Here is a 20752-nt window from a genome sequence, read left to right as displayed (position 1 = left end):
GACTTTATATGAGTATTGAGGTACACGTGGGGGCTTGATGATAGAGCTGTGGGAAATATCACAAATTTTGTCATAGTGTAAAAAATATCTTTGGCATTAGAGTGAAATCAACATATTTCATTGTTTATCTTCAGAAAACGATGTTTCCTCAGCTGTTTCCCTTTTACGTATCTCTTTCTCAGCACTGTTTCTATCTTCCTCCTCCCAAGTCCATTGACTGGTTTAACTTTCTAAATACCACGTCGTCTTCTTTTCTTTCTCCTGATGTCTACTTCCTGGACAGGGTTGATGGCAGAAGACATGAAGGGAAGGTAATTTGACTCAGGCAAGAGGAGGTTTTTCAGTACTTCAGGAAAGTTTCAGTTTTGATATAATTTTGATGAGAAACTCTTATAGCTGAGAAAGCTTTCACAATGAAAGTCAGTCCAATCCTTTGGAAAGAAACATAGTCTAAAATAAATTTTAGCCAAATTCTGTACTGTGATGTAAAACCTGTACATTCACTTTTGATACTGTTGTTCAGAGGAAGGCTCATTTTCAGTAAATCACTAGCATGACAGTCCCAAAGTACCGAAACTCTTAGAAATGCTGTTACAGGCATAGCAGATCACACAAACTAAATTGCTTGACAGCTTTTGGCTCAGAGGCACAGGGAGGGGGTGACACAGACAGATCGTGCAGATGTGAATGGCAGGCTGAAACTTGGATACATGTGAAATACACGTAACTGAACATAAGCTGTATTCTGGCTGCAGATATTGCAGATGCCCCTTTCTATCTTGTGATCATGAGAAAAATAAGAATTCCTAGTTCCATTTGCATACGATGTTGAGGGACTTAAACACACTGTGATCTTTACCCCTTTTCCCACAGCTGAGGATCCAGTTGTGTTCATGCTGCTGCCTGTGCGCACATAGCTGGGGGTCTCCTGATATTTTATCCTGCTTTTTTTCTTTGTGAAACAGCCTGTGTCCACCCAAGTGGGTTAGGTTCTGCCTTCTGGGTCTTCTGCTAGTGTCCTTGCGAATTGTAACAGGACAACCAACACTTACAGAATCACAGAATCACAGAATGTTAGGGATTGGAAGGGACCTCGAAAGATCATCTAGTCCAATCCCCCTGCCGGAGCAGGATTGCCTAGACCATAGCACACAGGAACGCGTCCAGGCGGGTTTTGAATGTCTCCAGAGAAGGAGACTCCACAACCTCTCTGGGCAGCCTCTTCCAGTGTTCGGTCACGCTCACTGTAAAGAAGTTTTTCCTCATATTTATGTGGAAGCTCCTGTGTTCCAGCTTGCACCCATTGCCCCTTGTCCTGTCAAGGGATGTCACTGAGAAGAGCCTGGCTCCATCCTCATGACACTTGCCCTTTACATATTTAGAAACATTAATGAGGTCCCCCCTCAGTCTCCTCTTCTCCAAGCTAAAGAGACCCAGCTCCCTCAGCCTCTCCTCATAAGGGAGATGTTCTACTCCCTTAATCATCTTCGTGGCTCTGCGCTGGACTCTCTCTAGCAGTTCCCTGTCCTTCTTGAACTGAGGGGCCCAGAACTGGACACAATATTCCAGATGCGGCCTCACCAGGGCAGAGTAGAGGGGGAGGAGAACCTCTCTTGACCTGTTAACCACACCCCTTCTAATACAGCCCAGGATGCCATTGGCCTTCTTGGCCACAAGGGCACACTGCTGGCTCATGGTCATCCTGCTGTCCACTAGGACCCCCAGGTCCCTTTCCCCTACGCTGGTCTCCAACAGGTCTGCCCCCAACTTGTACTGGTACATGGGGTTGTTCTTGCCCAGGTGCAGGACTCTACACTTGCCCTTGTTATATTTCATTAAATTTCTCCCTGCCCAACTCTCCAGCCTGTCCAGGTCTCTCTGAATGGCTGCGCAGCCTTCCGGTGTGTCAGCCACTCCTCCCAGTTTTGTGTCATCAGCGAACTTGCTGACAGTGCACTCTATTCCCTCATCCAAGTCATTAATGAATATATTGAATAGTACTGGTCCCAGTACCGACCCTTGAGGGACTCCGCTAGACACAGGCCTCCAACTGGACTCAGTCCCATTGACCACCACTCTCTGGCTTCTTTCCTTCAGCCAGTTCACAATTCACCTCACTACCCGATCATCCAGACCACACTTCCTCAGTTTAGCTGCGAGGATGCTGTGGGAGACCGTGTCAAACGCTTTACTGAAATCGAGATAGACCACATCCACAGCTTTACCATCATCTATCCACCGGGTTATGTCCTCATAAAAGGCTATCAAGTTGGTTGAGCATGACTTCCCCTTGGTGAAGCCCTCATATCTTTTACTTGTCCTGGTAGTGCAAACAAGGCAGAAACTTGGCTCACTGTGGTTAACTTAGCCTGGCAGAAAGTACTGACTCACGTTTTTATGGGCAATCAGCTATCTTGTGATCTGATTGCCACAATATTTTTCTGGCTAATTAAGGAGGGTTTGAGGGGAGGGGAAGACACTGCAGACTACTCTATGGGCACTAAATGAGCTAGGCATGAGGACAATGATGGCTCATTTAGGTTTGACCCTGTCCCTCTGTACCACTTCCTTGGGACAGACTGTCATGGAGGGCATTAGTATGGTTAAAACTGTCATATGTGGGAGTTTTTCGCAGCTCATTTTGTTTTCTGTTATTGTCTGAGAAAACTAATTCTGATGCAAAAGGACCATAGTAACACTGTTTGCATTTTAATTATTATTTGGTTTGTTAATGTTTATTTTGCAATAAGATTACAAATAATCTTTAATCTGTGAAGTTGAAATAATGAAGATGTAGTTTTAGTGAAGTAAGTACATATCTTCTAATTGCTAGTTTTCAATTTTCTGGAGAATTTTCATTGTTTTATAGATGAGTTACGTGATACAATAATATGAATAAAATTAATACATGCAATTGATTTATTTAAAATTGGCATAATTTGGATTTTTCTTAAAGGATGTGCCAGTTCACACTTAACTCTGTAAAACAGGAATTTCTTTTAGTTTTGTGGCTTGAAATGGCCTTAACAGAGTTTTTCTGACATCTGAGTGAATGTGCTACCTTTTTCATGTTTGCAGCTATTCATCGAAACAGCCCCCGTCCTGTAAAAGTACCTCGGTGCCATAGTGATCCACCAAATCCTCATCTTATCATCCCCACGCCTGAAGGCTTCAGGTATTTAGCATTAGTACAGAGTTCTCTTGGCTGTGCTGGCCATCAGTAAGTGGAACAGCTTTTCTTTCCTGTCGAGGGCAAAGCAAGTAGAAAATTTAGCATGTTAGTGATCCAGATTTTATGGATGTGCTCTTAAGGACAATATAGTTTCTTCTTCCCCTCCTGTTCCCCCTTTCTTTTACAGTTTTTATTGGTGCATACTTTCTCACTTTGAAGTCATTCTTATCCCCTTTGTCTTTCTCAAAAACAGTGTTTCAATGTAACAAGCTTTAATTCAGTGAAAACTGCTCATTAACAAGACTTTTATTTCCTTCCCCACTTCGAATGTCTGTGTACATGCCCCTGACAGTGCTTTCTGTCGTATAGCATAGGTAAGACTTAAAAATGTAGCATTCTGGAATATGGTGGCATTTCTGCATCATTACCAACCTGCTGTGAAGAAGCTTAAAGCAATGGATGGTTTTGCTTCCCTTTGAAAGAGCTGACGTGAGAATTAATGCAAAAATAGTTTTTAAAAGTTTCAAAATAAACTTTGCCATGCATATTTTTACACAGAGGGCCTTATCTTTCACGAAGATCAGCACAGTGTCAGACTCTATGCTTGTCATTTTTTTGGAAGTTGCTTAGCTGTTGGCGGAAGCTAGTACTACTCTAAAGATTTGGAGACTTTTATTTTAAAGGTTATTGTTATTGTACATATTGACAGCCCCTGAAGCTTCTGAGACCCAGAATTATTCCACATAAAAGTCTTTATGTACTTGAAAAACTTTTTAAAATCAGGCCTCATTATGCAGACTTCAAAATTTTATTTTTAAAATATACTTTCGACTCCATAAATTATTTTTTTAACTGTTTCCTGAAGTTTTTCTTCTTGCCACAGCACGCGGAGTGTCCCTTGTGATGCACGGAACCATTGCAGTGTTGCTGTCAGTCGCCCCGCTCCCATCGGTAGCGACTCAGCTCAACCCAAACCTGTCAGCAGTTCAAATGATACCAGGTAGCTCCACTCCATGACATAGCAGCCTCATTCTACTTACATCACCCATATAACTGTTTCCGCGTACTTGTATCCTAGTAGATCATCTGCACCGTGCTTTTCCGTCCCATCATGTCTTCCACTGGCTCCTTCATTCATGTTTGACTTGAGCAAAATCTTATGTCTTAGAAATAGATGATAAGACCGCTTTCAGATTTAAAATGTCTGAACAATATAGTAGTTGAAGCATGCAGTTCTGACATAGATTACAAATTTGCTCAGTAAAAATATCCATTAAATTAACATATGCCAGTCTGCTCATCGGCATAACTTTACTAAATAATTAGTATTGATGACTAACACTTTGCACTAAGATGACTGTAACATGCAAATAAGCCTAAGGATTTTTTTTTTTTTTAATGTTAGCTAACAGTTTTGGTATTATTATTATCTGCCATAAATATTTCAAAGTACTATATAGTGGCAAACACAGAATTAAACACATAAGATTTCAGGAGGGTTTTTTTTTATTTCTTGCTTTCTTAGGGTTGTGCAGAATAAACTTAATATGAAAGAAACTACCTCTATATTGGGATATGTAACAGAAACCACTCTTGTATCATCTGTTTGCAGAGGTCATGAGTGAATTTTTTGGCAGACCTTTGTTAGTATATTTCTTGCTTTTTGGCTTCTGATTTGGCTCTTGTATTTCAGACTGTTGGTGTTCCTTCTTCTCATACCACAGTCAGACCATTGACATGTCTACTACAGAAATCTACTTTTTTTTTTTTTTCCCTGCACCCCTGACTGTGAAGATCGTGCTATTTACGCAGTGATACTATCTTAAAGTTTATAAGCAGCTTTTTGGATTCTTATTTGTACTGCAGAGTACCAAAAGGTCTCTGTACAAGAGATTCAAATGAGTGGAGACACATGATCTGACTGTATCACACAGCTGTAGAGAAAAGAAAGAACAGGCAGTGAAGGAACAACAGATTGATGGTGACCAAAGTGATCTTAGATATGACCTGATTATGAAGTATTTATTTTTTAATAAATAATTTTCAGTTGTTAGCCAGCAAACCATCATGGTTTGTAGATTTGTTACCAGATGCACAGCAGAAGCACGTGTTAAGGTGTTAAGAGGGAAGTAAGTTGCCACTTCTTATACAAAATCTTTCCTGCAGGTCTTTTCAGTTTATGGTAAGATGTGACTTGCACGCTAGAGTAGCCTCTAGATGTACAGCTTGTGAGTCTGGGCCCTTTTTTGGTTGAAAATACATCCTGAATATTTGTCATTCAAACAACATGTATTTATTATATATCCTTCATGCTTTTGTTTTAAGCCTCCTGTTGAAAAAGATAGAATAGGCAGTAGTCTGCAGCACTATGCAGGGCTTGAAAAGTCCTTTTCAAGTAAGTAATATTCTAGAGAATTTTCACTGAGAGGTTCTGGCAGCTTTATAAGCTGACAGGGTGATGGTTAATTAGTATTTGTGATTTTGAAAATGCAGAACTTGTTTATGTGATAATTAGTCTTTACACAACGTATGAAGGGTATTTATTCTAGGATATGTACAGCACTTTGAGCCAAGGCGTATCTTTGCAGTTAGTTAATTTTTTCAAAAGGGAGATAGGAGGCGAGTTTTAATACTTGTAGGCTTTGTTGAGATTTTGTACCACTCAATGCACCTGTCAGATTTATAATGTGACACACCTGAACACAATGGTATGTTCTTTTAATGTTTTCTGCATGTGTGTCCTACACAAATAGTGATCAAAGTGTGAAGGTTGGCATTTTGACAGTTTCTTCTAGTTCAAGAAAATAGTCATTGAGAAGAAAAGAAATGAGAGTTCTACTTCTTAGTTGCAATCAAATGTATAATACTTTCATGGATTATAACATGAAATTTGATGTCAATGCAGCATTTTAGTCTAATTGCCTAGGCCTGTTTTTCAAAGACTTGTATTTTGATTAGAGCTCTCAGTTCTTACTTTTCTGATGGTTGTTAATAAAATATCCCATTTTTTTTTTTTAATGCACTGCCTGGATTTTTAAGTAGCATTGTTTAACCCCCTGTATTACCTAGGAATAATTTGAAGAAAAAAATTATTAAATCAGAGACAGAGTTTGGGAGGCTGTTGGGGACTTTTAGGGGTTTTGTTTATTGAGGAAGGGAAAACATTACAACGTAATATATTTGTAACAAATTTCTGTTTTTAATAGAGCTGAAAGAAAGTTGCAAACTTTAACACATTTCAGTCTTAATTATGGATTTCATTTATTTGTACTCCAAAAGAGAAATGGAATCTGTGGGATCAAGAAAGTGTTTTTTGGTTTTGTATACAAGTGTGGGGTCCAGCTGGTGGAATAGCACAGAAAGAGAAACTTTGTACACTTTCCAGATACTTCTTAGACATTTGTGACATGATTGTAGGCATTAAATAACTATAAAAAGTTGAATGTAGGAACTTGCATGCAGGAACTTGATAAATCAATTGTAGTAGGCAGTGCGCAGTGCACAAATGCCACCATAGTTCTATTGAAGTTTTTCTTAAAAAAAAAAAAATCAGTTTAATAAACTAGAAAGTAAAATCCAAAGCAGTAATACCTGGGTGTTTACATTGAGCTTTCTGATGGTTATACACTTACACTATGTTCATACTAATGACCTTTGTAAATGTTTAATTTCTGAGCTAGCAGGGGTTATTATTCATCATTTTATATTTATTCAGGACTGGAGCAGAAATTTAGCAAGTCATCTTCTCTTTTACTCTATTCTTTGCCTAATAACATTCACACAGTCTTTCTGGACACAAACATTAAAATATCTGTGTGGCTAAGATGGGCCTGAAATGGATTTTAGACACCTGCATTCAAAGCTATGATACTTAAGGTCCTCTGTTCAGCTACTGCCTCATTTTAGAAGTGGTTTAGGTTTGCTTGTTTTTAAGCTCTTTGTGCATCAAGCATTGTTGCTCTGTATGTGCCGAGAATAACCTCAGCCTTCTTGCTGATTAAAACCTCAACTTCCTGAAGAGTACTGAGGATTTTCACTAGTTCTGTTTCAGTTCCTCCTCAAACTTAAAAGATCTAGTTGGCAGTAGTAGGGAGTGCAAAGCAAATATCGTATTGAGAACATTTGCATGCAGGTAGGGTGTCTTGGGTTTTGGCTTCTATTCTCAAGATGGTGAAGATTGTGTCTTTTTTTTTTTTGTCTTTTACTATTATTAAGTAATAATTGGATACAATTCAGAAGCAAGTTTAGCGCTGTAGGGAAGTCCTCTCATAGGTGTATGCACTTTGTGACGCCAGGTATCTTTCATCTTTTTGTAGTTGGTAGCTTTCAGTGAAGGATTTAACAATGTTCCCTGCTTCCCATTAGTGTTTAGCTCATACCTCTAAAGCATTATGTTAAAGAAGGCATCAGTCACAGCTCTTCCCTACCATGCTTTAAAAATTGAATGAGACCCTTGTCCGAAAGGGAGTTATTGCAGAAAGACTTCATGAGGTTTTTATGGCTCTAAAACATGGGTGGATTGATGGATGTCTTGGGCTGGAGAAAAGTGCCTGAAGATTTAAGGATTTAAGACTAATTTCTCTCAGTATTGTTTCCCTTTCTGTTCAGCATGCTTCTTCATCTGGGTCTTATTCTGAGGTATCTAATTCTACTCTGTGCTGTCTGGAGGAGCTAGGGCCTCCAAGCAGTCAAGCTGCTGTCATTTAACACTGTCCTTCCTGTCAGCTGGCTTGTGGCTCTTCCTGCTAGTTTTGACTTCATGGACTATTACTGTATTTGCAGTGCACTAGAAGCATATGAATTCAGTTACCACCCTTCACCTGATAATGTGGCTCACATTATCACCCAGCAGAATGACTTCTGATTGTGTATCCAAACCTGACACCAGCTGCATCCTGCAGCAGCTTAGTAATATGTTACAAGTCATTAAAATGGATTCTGTTGTTACGGACAAGTAACAATTTCGAGTAGCTTATGCTTTTGAAGCTTAGGGTTTTTGCGTAGAGTGGCATAACTAAAATTATATAAAAAGCCTTGCTTTGAGGGAAAAATAGCATAGAGAGGGCTTTCTGTTTACCTCTCAGCATCAGTTTTTCTTTCATGTTACTTTCCTTGTTCATGTCCTAGGCTTCAGATGTTCTTTCTCTTTAAAACTGCAGTTAAATTGTCACTAGTAGTTGTTTAGTGCAATGCTAAGTTACTTAGTACAATGGCTTTTTTTAACAGGGGTTCCAGTGTCCCTGAAAATGATCGACTGGCTTCAATAGCAGCTGAGTTGCAGTTCAGATCCCTTAGTCGTCACTCCAGTCCCACTGAAGAGCGAGAAGGTGATTGTCACAGTAACAGGTTGTGACCTGGATGTGCAGATGATTTATATCATTAACACATTTCTTTCTGTTCCCAGTTCTTAGCCTTTCCAAAATTTTTTTTCACCTTTTCCCGTTCAAAAATCTTACATTTTTAACTTTTAGGCTTGTATTGTCAGAGCAAGTTCTGCTGTTTTCAGGCATATCCACTATTCTCTTGCCTTTCGTATTGTTTCTGAATTGTACCTGAAGGGAGTTCCTGGTATTCTAATAAGTTAGAGTGTTCAAAATAAAATGGGTAACATGATTGCTGAATTATATACCCCATTTGATAGTAAATTTCTAAATACTTTTAGTGGGGTATGAACTAGACCCATCAGGACAGTGAGGAGTTTTCTATCCTGTTCTTTAACTACCACTGCAGTATTCATCTTACAAATACTTGCTGTTATTTGAATACTGGAAGAAGGGACAGAGTGTGTGACTTGATGTCCTGATCAGGGCTCCTCCTTCAGGTTTCCCCAGCCCGTGTATATGTGGTATTTATTACAACAAATTCCTTGAAACATTGGTTCTTAAGATAGTGTGTTTTGTGCAAATGAAAATGAAGTACAAAATCCCAAGCGAAGGAGAATTGATATTGTGGTCATACTGCAAAATGAAGTGTATTTCTGAGAAAGAAATGCCTTAAAAATTTGTACTAAGAGGTGTGGGTGTGTTTTTGTTTTTTTTGGTTTTTTTTTAAGCAGATGTTGAAAATATTGTCTGCCTCATGCTTATTCCCTTTTTTATTTATCTGTATGAATGGGAAATTGGCTTAGATTGGAATGAATACAGGTCTTTTTCTAAGGAACCTTAGAAGATTGATTTCCTACATATTTGATTCTGAGTGCCCTGACTTGAAGTGCTTCCTTCAATTGTGGAAGGAAATTTCTGTTCCTTTATAAATTAAATCCTATTTCAGAATAGCTTTTATAATTTGTTTTCTGAAGATAAGTGATTTATGAATTCAAGAGCATACATTGCTATATGGTTGCCTCACATACTTGTATGGTGTATTAGTCCTGATATGAAAGATCTCGGCTTCTGCTGAATATAGTGGCATAGTCCTTAATATGAGATAAAGCCACCTTTATGCTCACAGTATTATTTCTCTAGAACCATCGTATCCAAAAGGAGATTCAAGTGGCTCGTCCCGGCGGAGTTGGGAGCTCAGAACTTTAATCAACCAGACCAAAGGTAGGTGTTCAGGAGTCACTATAATGTAATGTCTGTTAAACAAGTGCTATATTAAAAGGTTGAATCTTGATGCTGATTGTGAAGAAGTTTTCACAGCTTTGTACATAGGAAAGGGAAAAAATAAATTCCTAATTGCAGATAGAAGATACTGCTAACAAAATCACAAGGTGTAGTCTCTGAGGTAGGAGTAATTAAACTTCATACAAGTTACACCTTTTCAGTTTCTGAAAGATACTAGCTGTGTTCTACAAAATGAGTACATTTATTACTGCAGGAATTGCAGAAGTTTGCTGTCTGTGTTCAGTGCCCAATTATGAATTGCACTGACAGTAGGAAGCACTTCCTCAGTTCCCAAGATTTCTCCCCAGCGTGGGATTTTCTTATTTTGGGTGTCTAACAGCATGTGATCCTGTACTGTTTCCCAAATGCAGGGCTATTATGGGACCCCTTCCTCTCTGTCCTGCTACTTATTTTCTTGAAACTTAAAGTAATTTGATTACTTCTGAGACTCCTATACCATACAGATATATATGTGTAGCTTGCTTGCATATATTCTGGCAGGGTGGAAACTCATGAAACTGTAGAAAAACGTTTTCTGTCACATAAAAACTGGTCTCTCATTATGTGACTCAGAACACAGGAATAACAGCAACATTTTTTTCTGAAATATAGAAAGCTTATTTTTTGTTCAGAACATAAACGCTGAAGGACTTGAGCTTGTTTAAACTAGAAAAGAAGAATGAGTGAAAACTTGACATTTTCTAGAAGACTAGGAACTGGTTTTACTGTCCGCTGTGAATCAGACAAAGATTTCAGTTTAAAACTACAGCGAGGCAGATCTAGTGTAGATGAAGTGGTATTAATTTTAGGTGGGCAGTAGAATATATCATTTGGGAGTATCAGTATCTCCATCTTTTGGAGGCTGTTAGAAACAGGTTAGACTGCTGTCAACAGTAACAGATGTGTAATTTTTGTGCTTTTCAAGGAGGGGATAAAGTAATGCCGCCTTGAGGTTTCTTCCAGCCTCACTCACTAGGATTCTGTTTCGTGATAAGACTTGAAAGCTGGAGTTATCTAATATTTCTAAATCTTTGAAATAACAGATGCTATGAGTTTTCCAAGAAACTTCTCATATCACTGTAGAGTGAAACCTTACCTGTCCTTCTTTCCTTGGTGCTCTTAATGACCCTAACACATTTTCACTATTGGTGGTTAGTTATAGGCCAAATGCAAACAAGTGCATTGCATTTCATACATTTATTTCCTTGAATCAAGTAAGAGATTATTAGAAAAGTACCAGTATTCTCATTTTACTTTAGTTTCATATGTGATTCGTAAGTGATAGTTTCATATGTGATTGTTAAAATGTTTTGTTCTTTTCCTGTCTGAAATTAGACTCACAGAATAGTAGTCTTCTAACTCAGGTCACTTCACATGATATCAAAAAGTAACAAAATGTAAACACAGTGAATATTTCTCAATCAAGGAAATTGTTCGTCGCTCTTTTTAGACACTGCTTCCAAGCAAGCACCGATTGAAGCTGTTCAAAAGTCTGTTCAGTTGTTTGAAGAAAGGAGATACAGAGACATGAGGAAGAAGAACATCATTGGCCAAGTTTGTGACACACCGAAATCTTACGATAATGTCATGCATGTAGGTTTGAGAAAAGTGACTTTCAAGTGGCAGAGAGGAAACAAAATTGGTACGTTCATTATACCTTCATTTATCAGGCTGAAATACCAAGCTTAGTATTTTTGAAGGAAATCTAAGACACTTTTTTGAAATCTTGGGTCTCTGCGTAGGTAATAGCAGCTTTACTGAAATCAGAATGTGAAAATACAAAATACTGTTGCAGCTAGGATTTCCTTTATGTAGAACTTCAATGAAGTTTTCACTGGTCAAATAACAAGAAACAAAGGAGAGAAGGATTTGGTTAGGACAGTTACTTAGGTATGATCCTATGATTCCTGCATGTGTTTAGCCCTATAAAATGTTTGAGTTCTGCTTCTGGAAGGACCAGAAATATGAATGGAATTGAGCACAAACTTTGTGATTTGCTTAATTCTCCAATATTGTTGTTGTTTCACCCATATGATCGTTGTTTCCTCTCTGGTTTGGGATTTGTGGGGAAAACCTTCACATTCATGTGAAGTTTTCTTTCAGGTCAGCCTGTTAAGGCAATATTTTTACTTTTAATCAGCTTGAACTGTTGGACTTGCTGATCTTAAAGGTCTCTTCCAACCAAAACGATTCTATGATTCTATGAATTCAGGACAATGAATGTATTAGGTGTTACAGGTTAAAAGCTACTTGAAATTTTAAATTAAAATAAAGGTAAATAACCTTGGCAAGCTCAGTTCTCAGTGATGTTTTCTTACTGCAGTTGTTGTACAAGTTGCTTATTGAATGTAGTGTAATTAATTTTTCTTGTTTTTATTTTAATTCTGCAGGTGAAGGCCAGTATGGGAAGGTATATACCTGTATCAGTGTTGACACTGGAGAGCTGATGGCTATGAAGGAAGTGAGTACTCTCTGTACACAAGAATCACTGCTGGCCTTGTTTTTCCAAACCAAATGTGCATGACTTAGCAGGCATTAAGGATTTCTGAACACTGTTAGCTAACTGGCAAAGGATGGGAAGATAAATTGTTTCTTCATGTAGCCACATCTGCTATTATTACTTGTTCCTCCTTAAGTTGCTTAAGCTTTTTATTTTCAGTTTAAAACTTTCAATTTAAATGTCTGTAAAATGGATGATGGTTTTTTACTAATCTCGTAGGGATGTTGTGAACTTAATGAATGCTTGCTTAGTATGTGTGAACTCCCATTAAGAGATCTTAAATTATTTTAGGAAGAGTTTTCTGATTAATGAAGACTGCACAAAAACTTATATTTTACTTTGCAGTATTTCATGTCACATTTTATTCTTTTTTTTTTCTTAATTCCTTAGAGAAAAAGGTAGGAAGTGTCACATCAGATGTTTTTCAGCTTCATCTTTAGTTTAAGTGAACTAGGCTGCGTCACAAACCTGTTGACTAACCTTGTGGGTACAGAAAATTTAATTTTCAGGATAGAAGTAAGTAAAGCTGTGTAGGCGTAGAGATCTGTTTTCCCTACAAAATCTTGTTTTTTAAAATATTTGTATTGTTTGGTTCTGTTGCATTCCTACGTCTTCAGACAACTATGAGCATCGACTGCTCACAGCAGTTACTATGCCAGCCTTTTCATGCTAGAGCAATTACATTTTATGAGCCAGTTCTTACACACAGATAATAAGTATGTGATCTCAAAGGTGTGGAAAAGCAAGACTGGGCTTGTGCTTAACTTCTTGTACCATACTCATTCACTGACTAATACCAACACTTGAAATTTTGTTGGTGTGTTTTTTTTCATGAAATGAAATAACATTTTTCCTCCCATCAGTAGCAGACACTGTTTCTGGAATTCAAAGTTGCTTTCTGAATGCAGGTGCTTTTTACAGATTAGCATGTGTGTGCTCTTCAGCAGAAGCTGAAATAAGTTAAATGGACCTTGTTTGACAGACACTTCACTAGTAAGCTAAATATGCAGTACGCTACCTTTTCCTGTAGTATTTTTAACTTCCAGAATTATTTCACCAAGAAACATTCCCCACCTCCCCACTGTGGGCTTAAATGCAAACTGTTTGCAACTTCCAAATAAAAAGCTTTTCTGGATTTCCTTAGGAGTACCTTGGGAAGAGATTTATTTATTTATGTTTAAACTGGTTAAAAACATTGCATTGCCTCCACCCCTTGAGATTTCTTCAGACTTTACTGTCTTAACCACAGTGTCTTTAAAATCTCTACAAATTACAGTGGACAAGCTTTACTACAAATACATAGTATTGCAATTTCGAAGTGCTTACACCTACGTAAAATACTTGAATGTCATTTGTCACCTTTTTGTAATCTCCATGTATTTAATTTTACCACTGTTTGAGTACAAACTGTATCCTGGAATTGTATACAGAACAAAACAATCATAACCTCCTAGCAACCAAAGGTGAAATTCTCTAGCAGTTGTCCTGTACTCAATTAATGAAGTTTCTGCTTTCTACCAGTATGGTAAAAGTAGCATCTTCCATAACTTGCTATGCATTTTGCTTGTCTTTGTGTGAATAGAAGCTTTAAATCAGTTTTTTAGAAGACTTCATAATTTTTTCCTCCATGAAAAATCCATCACGGCATATTGTAGGAGAACTAATGTAAACCTGTTTCTTTCATCAAAACCTTTATTATTGTATTTGTTCCATGCCACAACTTTTCCCTTCAGCTGCCTCATTCGCAGTGAAGAAACCCCTCAAAGAAATCCCTCAGAATCTCTGTTGATGAAGTACCTGGCAACTAGTCTGTCTTGAATGATAGCCTTTACTGATGTTACTTTCATATTCTTTTGTACTGTGTCTATCTACCATGTTTAAGCTAGAAGGCAAGCTTGGAAGAGATATATATGTGCACATGTGTGTATTTATACATTTAATTAACTGCATTTTGCTCTTACAAAGTTTATAAATCATCATATTTGTATGTAATTTTCCAAAAATAGTTTGGTATTCTTTTTTGTTTAAGTTTGGAGATTAATTTTGGCACTTTTTGTATAATGATGCCATTTAAAAAAAAAAAAGCTTTTTAGCTGTTTTCTTGGTTTACGTTTAGGTTTAGGATGGGTTGTTTGCTTTTTTGGGGTTTCTTTGGGTTTTTTTTGTTTGTTTGTTTTGTGTTTTTTGTTTTGTTTTTTTTTGTTTGTTTGGGTTTTTTTGGGTTTTTTTTTTTTTTTTTTCCTTAGTAATTTGAAATAGTGGCAAAATAATGAAAAATCTTTCTTGCAGATAAGATTTCAACCTAACGATCACAAGACCATCAAAGAAACAGCTGATGAACTGAAGATTTTTGAAGGCATCAAACACCCTAATCTGGTTCGTTATTTTGGTGTGGAGCTCCATAGGGTAAGAAACATAAATTAATGAGGAACATTGGAGGTTTTACCTGAGAACATTCTAGTTTAGCTTAATTGTCTGGATATCTCTGTGAATTGCAGTGTGTCTTTTTTCCTCTGAATGTTGAGGTCTCTGAAACATAGTTTGTTGAAAATTTTTGGAACTGGTACGTAAACAGAGAAGGTGTGCAGTAAGTAAATGGAGTGAGTAATGCTGGAGCTATTCTATGCTGCTACTCTGTTTAACTGCTCTAAAAGCAACCTGTATTACATAAGGTATGGTAAGTTTTGCATGTAGATAAAGACTAGACAGCCTAACACCCTTCACTGTTAACAGCAAAGGTTGTTCTAATATCTTGTTGATTCGTGGAAGAATTTTTTGCTGGCACTTAAATCTTGATGCCACACAAGTATCTTAAGGAAGCAGATCTTTTGGAATTCAGCTAGCATCTCTTCAGAAGGAAAAGCCTGTTTTCTTGCTTGAGCAGCAGAACTAGTGAAGCCTGGTTTTCTTACGGAGTTGGATTCCAGAGTTAAGTGCTGAGATACCCTACTTTTTATTACTCTCTGCTTCCCATGTGCCCTTCCCACCTCCCCCTGTGAGTCTCAGGTCCTTCCTGTATATACGCAGTGAGGTGGGCAGGGAACAGGACGCCTGGTGTCTGGCTGGAAAGTGGTGTGTGGTTTTGACTGATTTGCTTAATATGAATGGATTCATTTGCTGACCCATTGCTGGTTTAGAAGGGGACAAAGGCTGCTTTCTGTCTGCATTTCTTTACTTGGGGACACAACTTTGGGTGCCTGTGCCACTGCGTCATTGGTTTCTCAGGCCAGTTCTAAGAGCTTGGTGTCTTTACCATCTTTTTGTATGAATTAAGTCTGGTTTAAATTGGCTGGGCTTGGAGGCAGAGAAAGGGAACAAGAACCTAACTTTTCCTTAGAGTGAATTAGAGTTGGTGTGCTTGTTCAAGCCACAATGACAAAAAACTTGCCCTCCCCAAGCAATCAACACATGATATTGCAGGAACTGAGAGGGAGAGAGGAGGAAAAAAAGCCAAGCCCAAAACATCATTTTACCTTTTCTTCTAAATATGCAAAGGATCTTTTTGTAATTCTGTGTAATATACCTACAAGATTTCCAAAGTGCTTTTTGGTTGATGCCAAAGTAATGTATTTTATACCACCAAATAGTATCAGTTCCATACAAATGATGCAGATAGACATGTAGCAGAGGTTTTCTATACCTGTGCAATAGAATTTATTAGGTTGAAGAATGCTCAAGAGAATAGAGTTGTGAAGAGAGAATTTATTCGATATTCCATGGTAAGAGGTACTTCCATTAAAACATTACATGGTTCTTCCATTACTCCTTTCACAAACAATGAAGGATGGAAGGAAAACTTGATCCTAATTCAATGTTTAAAAAAAAATGTTTAAATAAAATTAAAACCAATCAAATCTGGTTTGGTTCCCACAACAGGAAGAAATGTACATCTTCATGGAGTACTGTGATGAGGGCACTCTGGAGGAGGTATCAAAACTGGGCCTTCAGGAGCATGTCATTAGGCTCTACTCAAAGCAAATCACGATTGCTATCAATGTGCTACATGAACATGGTATTGTTCATCGAGACATTAAAGGTAATGTTAACCAAAAAAAGGTAATGTTGTTGTTTCAGTGTCGTAGATGAGGGTGGGGGGGAGGGATGTGGGACATATTTCAGATTTAGCACACATTATCTATAGAGCCATTAAATGTATAAAGCCTTCCACTCATTTTTCAGTTTTCAATTTACAAGTTATTGGCTAGTTACATCCTCCTTTTTAAGTGCAGAACATAAAAAATGTTCACAGTTGGCATTGCAAACTCATAAATTCTGCCCATGATTTATATAGTTTCTGTAGAGTTTGTTAAGATTATTGGGGATTCAGCCAAACTCAAATTTTGATCCTTGTATTTCTAGTACTAACATACTGAGTTATGTAATGCTGTTTTTCTTCTCATCTATGCAAGAAACGGTGTTTTCTGGGTGCTGACAAGCAATGTACAGTGCTAGAGTTGTTCACCAGAACTTTTCCTTGTGATTCCCATTTTCCAGAAGAGTTTTAGGATTTCAGATGAATGCTTGATTAAACATAGTAACAAAAGCCTTGTTAAAAGAAGCTAAAGGGATATGGTAAAATTACTTATCTAGTGTTTTTTTTGCCATACATTTATCTACTCATGCCTGGCTCTCAGCATTTGCTTACAAAATGAGCAGTCTGGAACTACAATAACTGAAGGGGGGTTGGTTTTGGCATTTGCTTAATACACCCAGTGTCAGTCCGCATTTCACATTCATTTTTCTTTTCCTGCGCCTTCCAAGAACATCCTCCATGTCTAGGTATCGTGTTTTTGTTAGTCTGGCATATTTTGCTCACCTGTGGCAGAAACTTAACAGAGGGTAGGAGAAACAATGCACACGATATGCCCTGCGAATGCTCATTTTATGACAAGGCAGTGCAACCCAACGATGCTGGGTTTCTATGTCCCTCTTGCTCACAGGGTTTTGAATCACCGCGGCAGTGTAGGAGGTTCCCAGTTGCTCTTGGTCCTTTGGCCTCATGCTTCTCATTTGGGAAAAGAACTATCTACGATCCAGAGGCCTCCCACCCAGGTAGGCCACTCTTGAGTCAGTTTTGGCTTTTTTTCCTAGAAAACACTTTCCCTCACTCCCATTCCCCAGCAATCTTGCCTTTTCTGGTTCTCCTTCCTGATCAAAGGTTTCTCTCCAATTGTGGATTTCCCTCCGTGCTTTTCAAAGTGCTCTCCTTGCCCTTTACTTGATCATTCCATATTCAGGTTCTGCTTAGGTCGTTGTGATCAAAATCCAAGGCTGGCTGACAGGGATTTCTTTTGTGCTGTTCTGTCGTTGCTGATTTCTGGATGTGTTTCCAAATAGGTCTTCCTCTCATCAGGGAAATGCAGTGAAGTGAGAAGAACTGTTTTAACAGAACTGTAATGCTGTGTTATCTGAGGGCGTTTCTGTTGCAACAGATTCCTCATACCAAACGCTGGTGTGTTCCTTGAGAATAACAGCAGCTATAAACAGGGGGTCACTACAGACACATCTCTGTGTAGACCTTCCCGAAATTTAATGACAGAATATGAAGACAGACGACAGAGGGTATTTTTATAAAGGATGCCTGATATTACATTGGAAGTCTCTTGCTCTCTGTCTCCTTTTATGCTAACATTGCATCCCCAAGTTTTCAGGCTAACAGCAGTAAAGAAAACTCTGGTTTTACTTTTAGCTCTTATGCAGTCAGGTACTCTTAGTTTTCTAGTAGGGAAGAATGATAATACATCATTCAGATTGTTGAAATGGCTTTCCAATGGAAATCTCGCTGTCAGATCACACTAGATCTCTCATGGCCAGTTTGCTAAACATCATTGTGGATCTGTTTCTTTCAGCAGCAGGTAACCAATCCTTGGAGTAACTATATGTATCCTGCAGTTGGTGTCTGCAAGTACCTTGTGCTCAAAAAGTGAGTCTTTCGGTTAGTGGTGTCCACTTGTGCCACCGTTGTCTTTCAGATGCTATTATGGCATCCAGTTCTGTGAGTGTAAAAGGTGAAGCAAGACACAGCTGCCTTGAATCCTTTTTCAACCTGTGGTTGTGAGAGCAAACTGAGAGTGGTGTTGGCTGATTGTTACACTTGGCTGCACTGGTTTTTATTAGGCAATGTGTAAAGTAGTTGGTGCTAGTATGTAGCAGGTGATGAAGGCTTTTGGGATACTTTTTAAATCTCTATTCTGGGTATTGGATTTAAACCCCTGTGGCTAAGCTCAGATTCCTCAGTTATAATTACTTCACTTTTTGCAAGGAGGCTGTTCTGCTCAATGATCGAGAATGATGGAATATATAATGGTGAAGGGAACCTCTGGATATCTCTGTTTGAGCCCTCTGTTCAAAACAGGGCCAACCTCGGTATCAGATCCAATGTCAAATTATATCAGATTGCTTTGGACCTTGTTTAGTTGAGATATGAGTATATCCAGGGATGGAGATTCCCTTTTCTCTGGGCCCTGTCCCAATGACTGACCTATCCCCATTGTGAAAAACTTTTTCCTGATACCTCCCTGGAATTTGTGGAGGTTGCTGTTTGTGTGCATTGCCCCACATCCTTTCACAGTGTGCCTTTGAGGAAAAAGTCTGTTTCCATCTTCTTGATATCCTCCCATTACACAGCTGAAAACAGCAATAAATTCCCCCCATGCACATACTCCCCCAGTCTTCCCTTCTTCAAGCTAAACAAACCCATCTCGCAGCATCTCCTTGTACATTGTGTGCACCAGCCCTCTGACCATCTTGGTGCCCCTCTGTTGGGTTTGTTCCAGTATGTCAATGTCTGTCTTGTATTGGGGAGCCCAAAAACAGGACACAGCACTCCAAGTGTGGTCTCACAAGTGCTGAATTGAGAGGAATTAATCCCTGAGGTCATGCCTGGTGCTTTCTTTCTGGGAGAGAAGGGCATATTCCTGAAGAGTGCTCGGATTGCGTTTTCAGAATGAATACAGGTAATGAAGGGATAATAACTCAAGCTTCAGTAAATCAGAAACGTGTGAATGAGACGCTCCAGGCCAGCAAGTCTTCATCAAAGTGTTATTGTGTTACTGTCCTCTTGTTAACTTTGTTGTTAGCTCAAAATTTCTGCCATTCCTGTCTTCATGATGAGCACAAGGGATGGAAGGCTCTTCAACAGGAGACTACGGGCATGTGTCACGCTTTCTAAGAGACTGAGTAAAAGAGGATGCTAAAGCTGATTTTTTTCATCAAAGGGTAGCATTTGGCCTGCTTGTTTCTGGAATGAATTTGACTGCTGAAGTACTGGCTGAGAAATGTCTGTGAGCTGCCCCTCTTTGTGGAATTATGTGAGTCTTCAGTAGGGCTTTGGGTACTGCTCCTTGGACTCACAGTATTTACACCAGCACCTTTGCAATATCACTCTAGCGCAGTTTTCACTGCGCTTAATATGGGGCTGAATTGGCACAGAGATACAGGGCATGAAACTTCAGTTTAAATGCTTTGGGTCATAGCTGCTGTTTTCTGTAGCAAGGGTGCAGCTTTTGACATTTGCTCTTTGCAGTCTGCCCAGAAGGTCTTGTGGTATAAATGGCAGTAGGGCTGTGCAGAACTGGGCTACCTTTTGCCTCTGCCACATACCTTCAATGAAAATGCTTTTGATAGTGTACGTGTAGGAGGAGAGAAAGAACAGATGGGTGTGTTGGGTGTGTTGTGCTTTTTTGCTGTTTTAGCCATGGTCTCCAGTTTTATTTTGCTTATTAACCATGCAGATATGGTAGGAATTTTGTTACGTTTCCAGTAGCGTTAACTGTCAAAGGTAAAAAGCATTGAGAATCTTCACAGTACTGCCCTTGTATCTCCTGTTCTCTTACCCAGGTCCTGCTGGATTCTGTGCAGGTTTCATCTAACAAGGAGACCCTTTTTAAAGACTCCTTCTAGAGTTTGGTCTTGGTCTCTGAAGCAAGAGACCAAGTGGCTGACAAAACAGAGGCTCCAGCAGACAACACATTAGTGGAAGCGTTATTTAGCTGACAGAAAATGTCAGCAACACAAGTCTTCAAGTGCTGTCTCTTTCTTCGTGGTGAAATTTCGGTTCGTTGCTTTGTTCCATTTGACAATTCTGGGTGCTTTCAGGACAAGGGCTCGCAGGAGCTTTCACAGTAACATTTATGCTAAATTGTCATTACTTTTTTTTTTAAAGGGACAAACTTCAGTTTCAAAGGTCTTTGTAAGTAGGTTCTGAACTGTATTAAACGAAACCATCACAGTAGCTTTAGATTCAGTCAGAAGAGAGATCATTGCACTTCAGCTCTGCCAGTTTCCACCCACTGCAGTAGTCAGAAACTGGTCTGTAGGCCTTCTGTGAAATCTGCTTGTTGCTTTCTTGAGGAACGGGGAACATAGGTTTCCAAAACATCCTTGTAAAAGTGTTTGCTATTGATGTCCATTTTTCCTGAGCTCTTTGTGTGGGCTAAGTGCACCTGCTTTCTATATGACAAGTAATTCCTTGAA

General features: G+C 38.8%; 1 protein-coding gene across 8 annotated transcripts in view; it reads left to right on the top strand.

The window, feature by feature from the left end:
- Positions 1-20752, top strand: part of MAP3K4 (mitogen-activated protein kinase kinase kinase 4) — an 83919-nt gene that overhangs the window by 58706 nt on the left and 4461 nt on the right. For 3 of the 8 annotated variants that reach the window (XM_068398382.1, XM_068398391.1, XM_068398438.1), the window contains exons 16-23: positions 3079-3175; positions 4038-4172; positions 8399-8499; positions 9637-9717; positions 11228-11419; positions 12168-12238; positions 14567-14683; positions 16154-16313. In XM_068398382.1, the coding sequence (XP_068254483.1) occupies positions 3079-3175; positions 4038-4172; positions 8399-8499; positions 9637-9717; positions 11228-11419; positions 12168-12238; positions 14567-14683; positions 16154-16313 (954 nt within the window). Of the gene's footprint in view, positions 1-3078; positions 3176-4037; positions 4173-8398; positions 8500-9636; positions 9718-11227; positions 11420-12167; positions 12239-14566; positions 14684-16153; positions 16314-17217; positions 17302-20752 lie in introns of those variants that run through there. The other 5 variants (XM_068398410.1, XM_068398400.1, XM_068398429.1 and 2 more) reach the window with 3 other exon arrangements.

The sequence above is a fragment of the Nyctibius grandis genome, chromosome 1 (assembly GCF_013368605.1).
Source record: "Nyctibius grandis isolate bNycGra1 chromosome 1, bNycGra1.pri, whole genome shotgun sequence".
Taxonomy (NCBI): domain Eukaryota; kingdom Metazoa; phylum Chordata; class Aves; order Nyctibiiformes; family Nyctibiidae; genus Nyctibius; species Nyctibius grandis.
The sequence above is the reverse complement of the archived record's forward strand: the minus strand, read 5'-3'. Positions and strand labels throughout refer to the sequence as shown.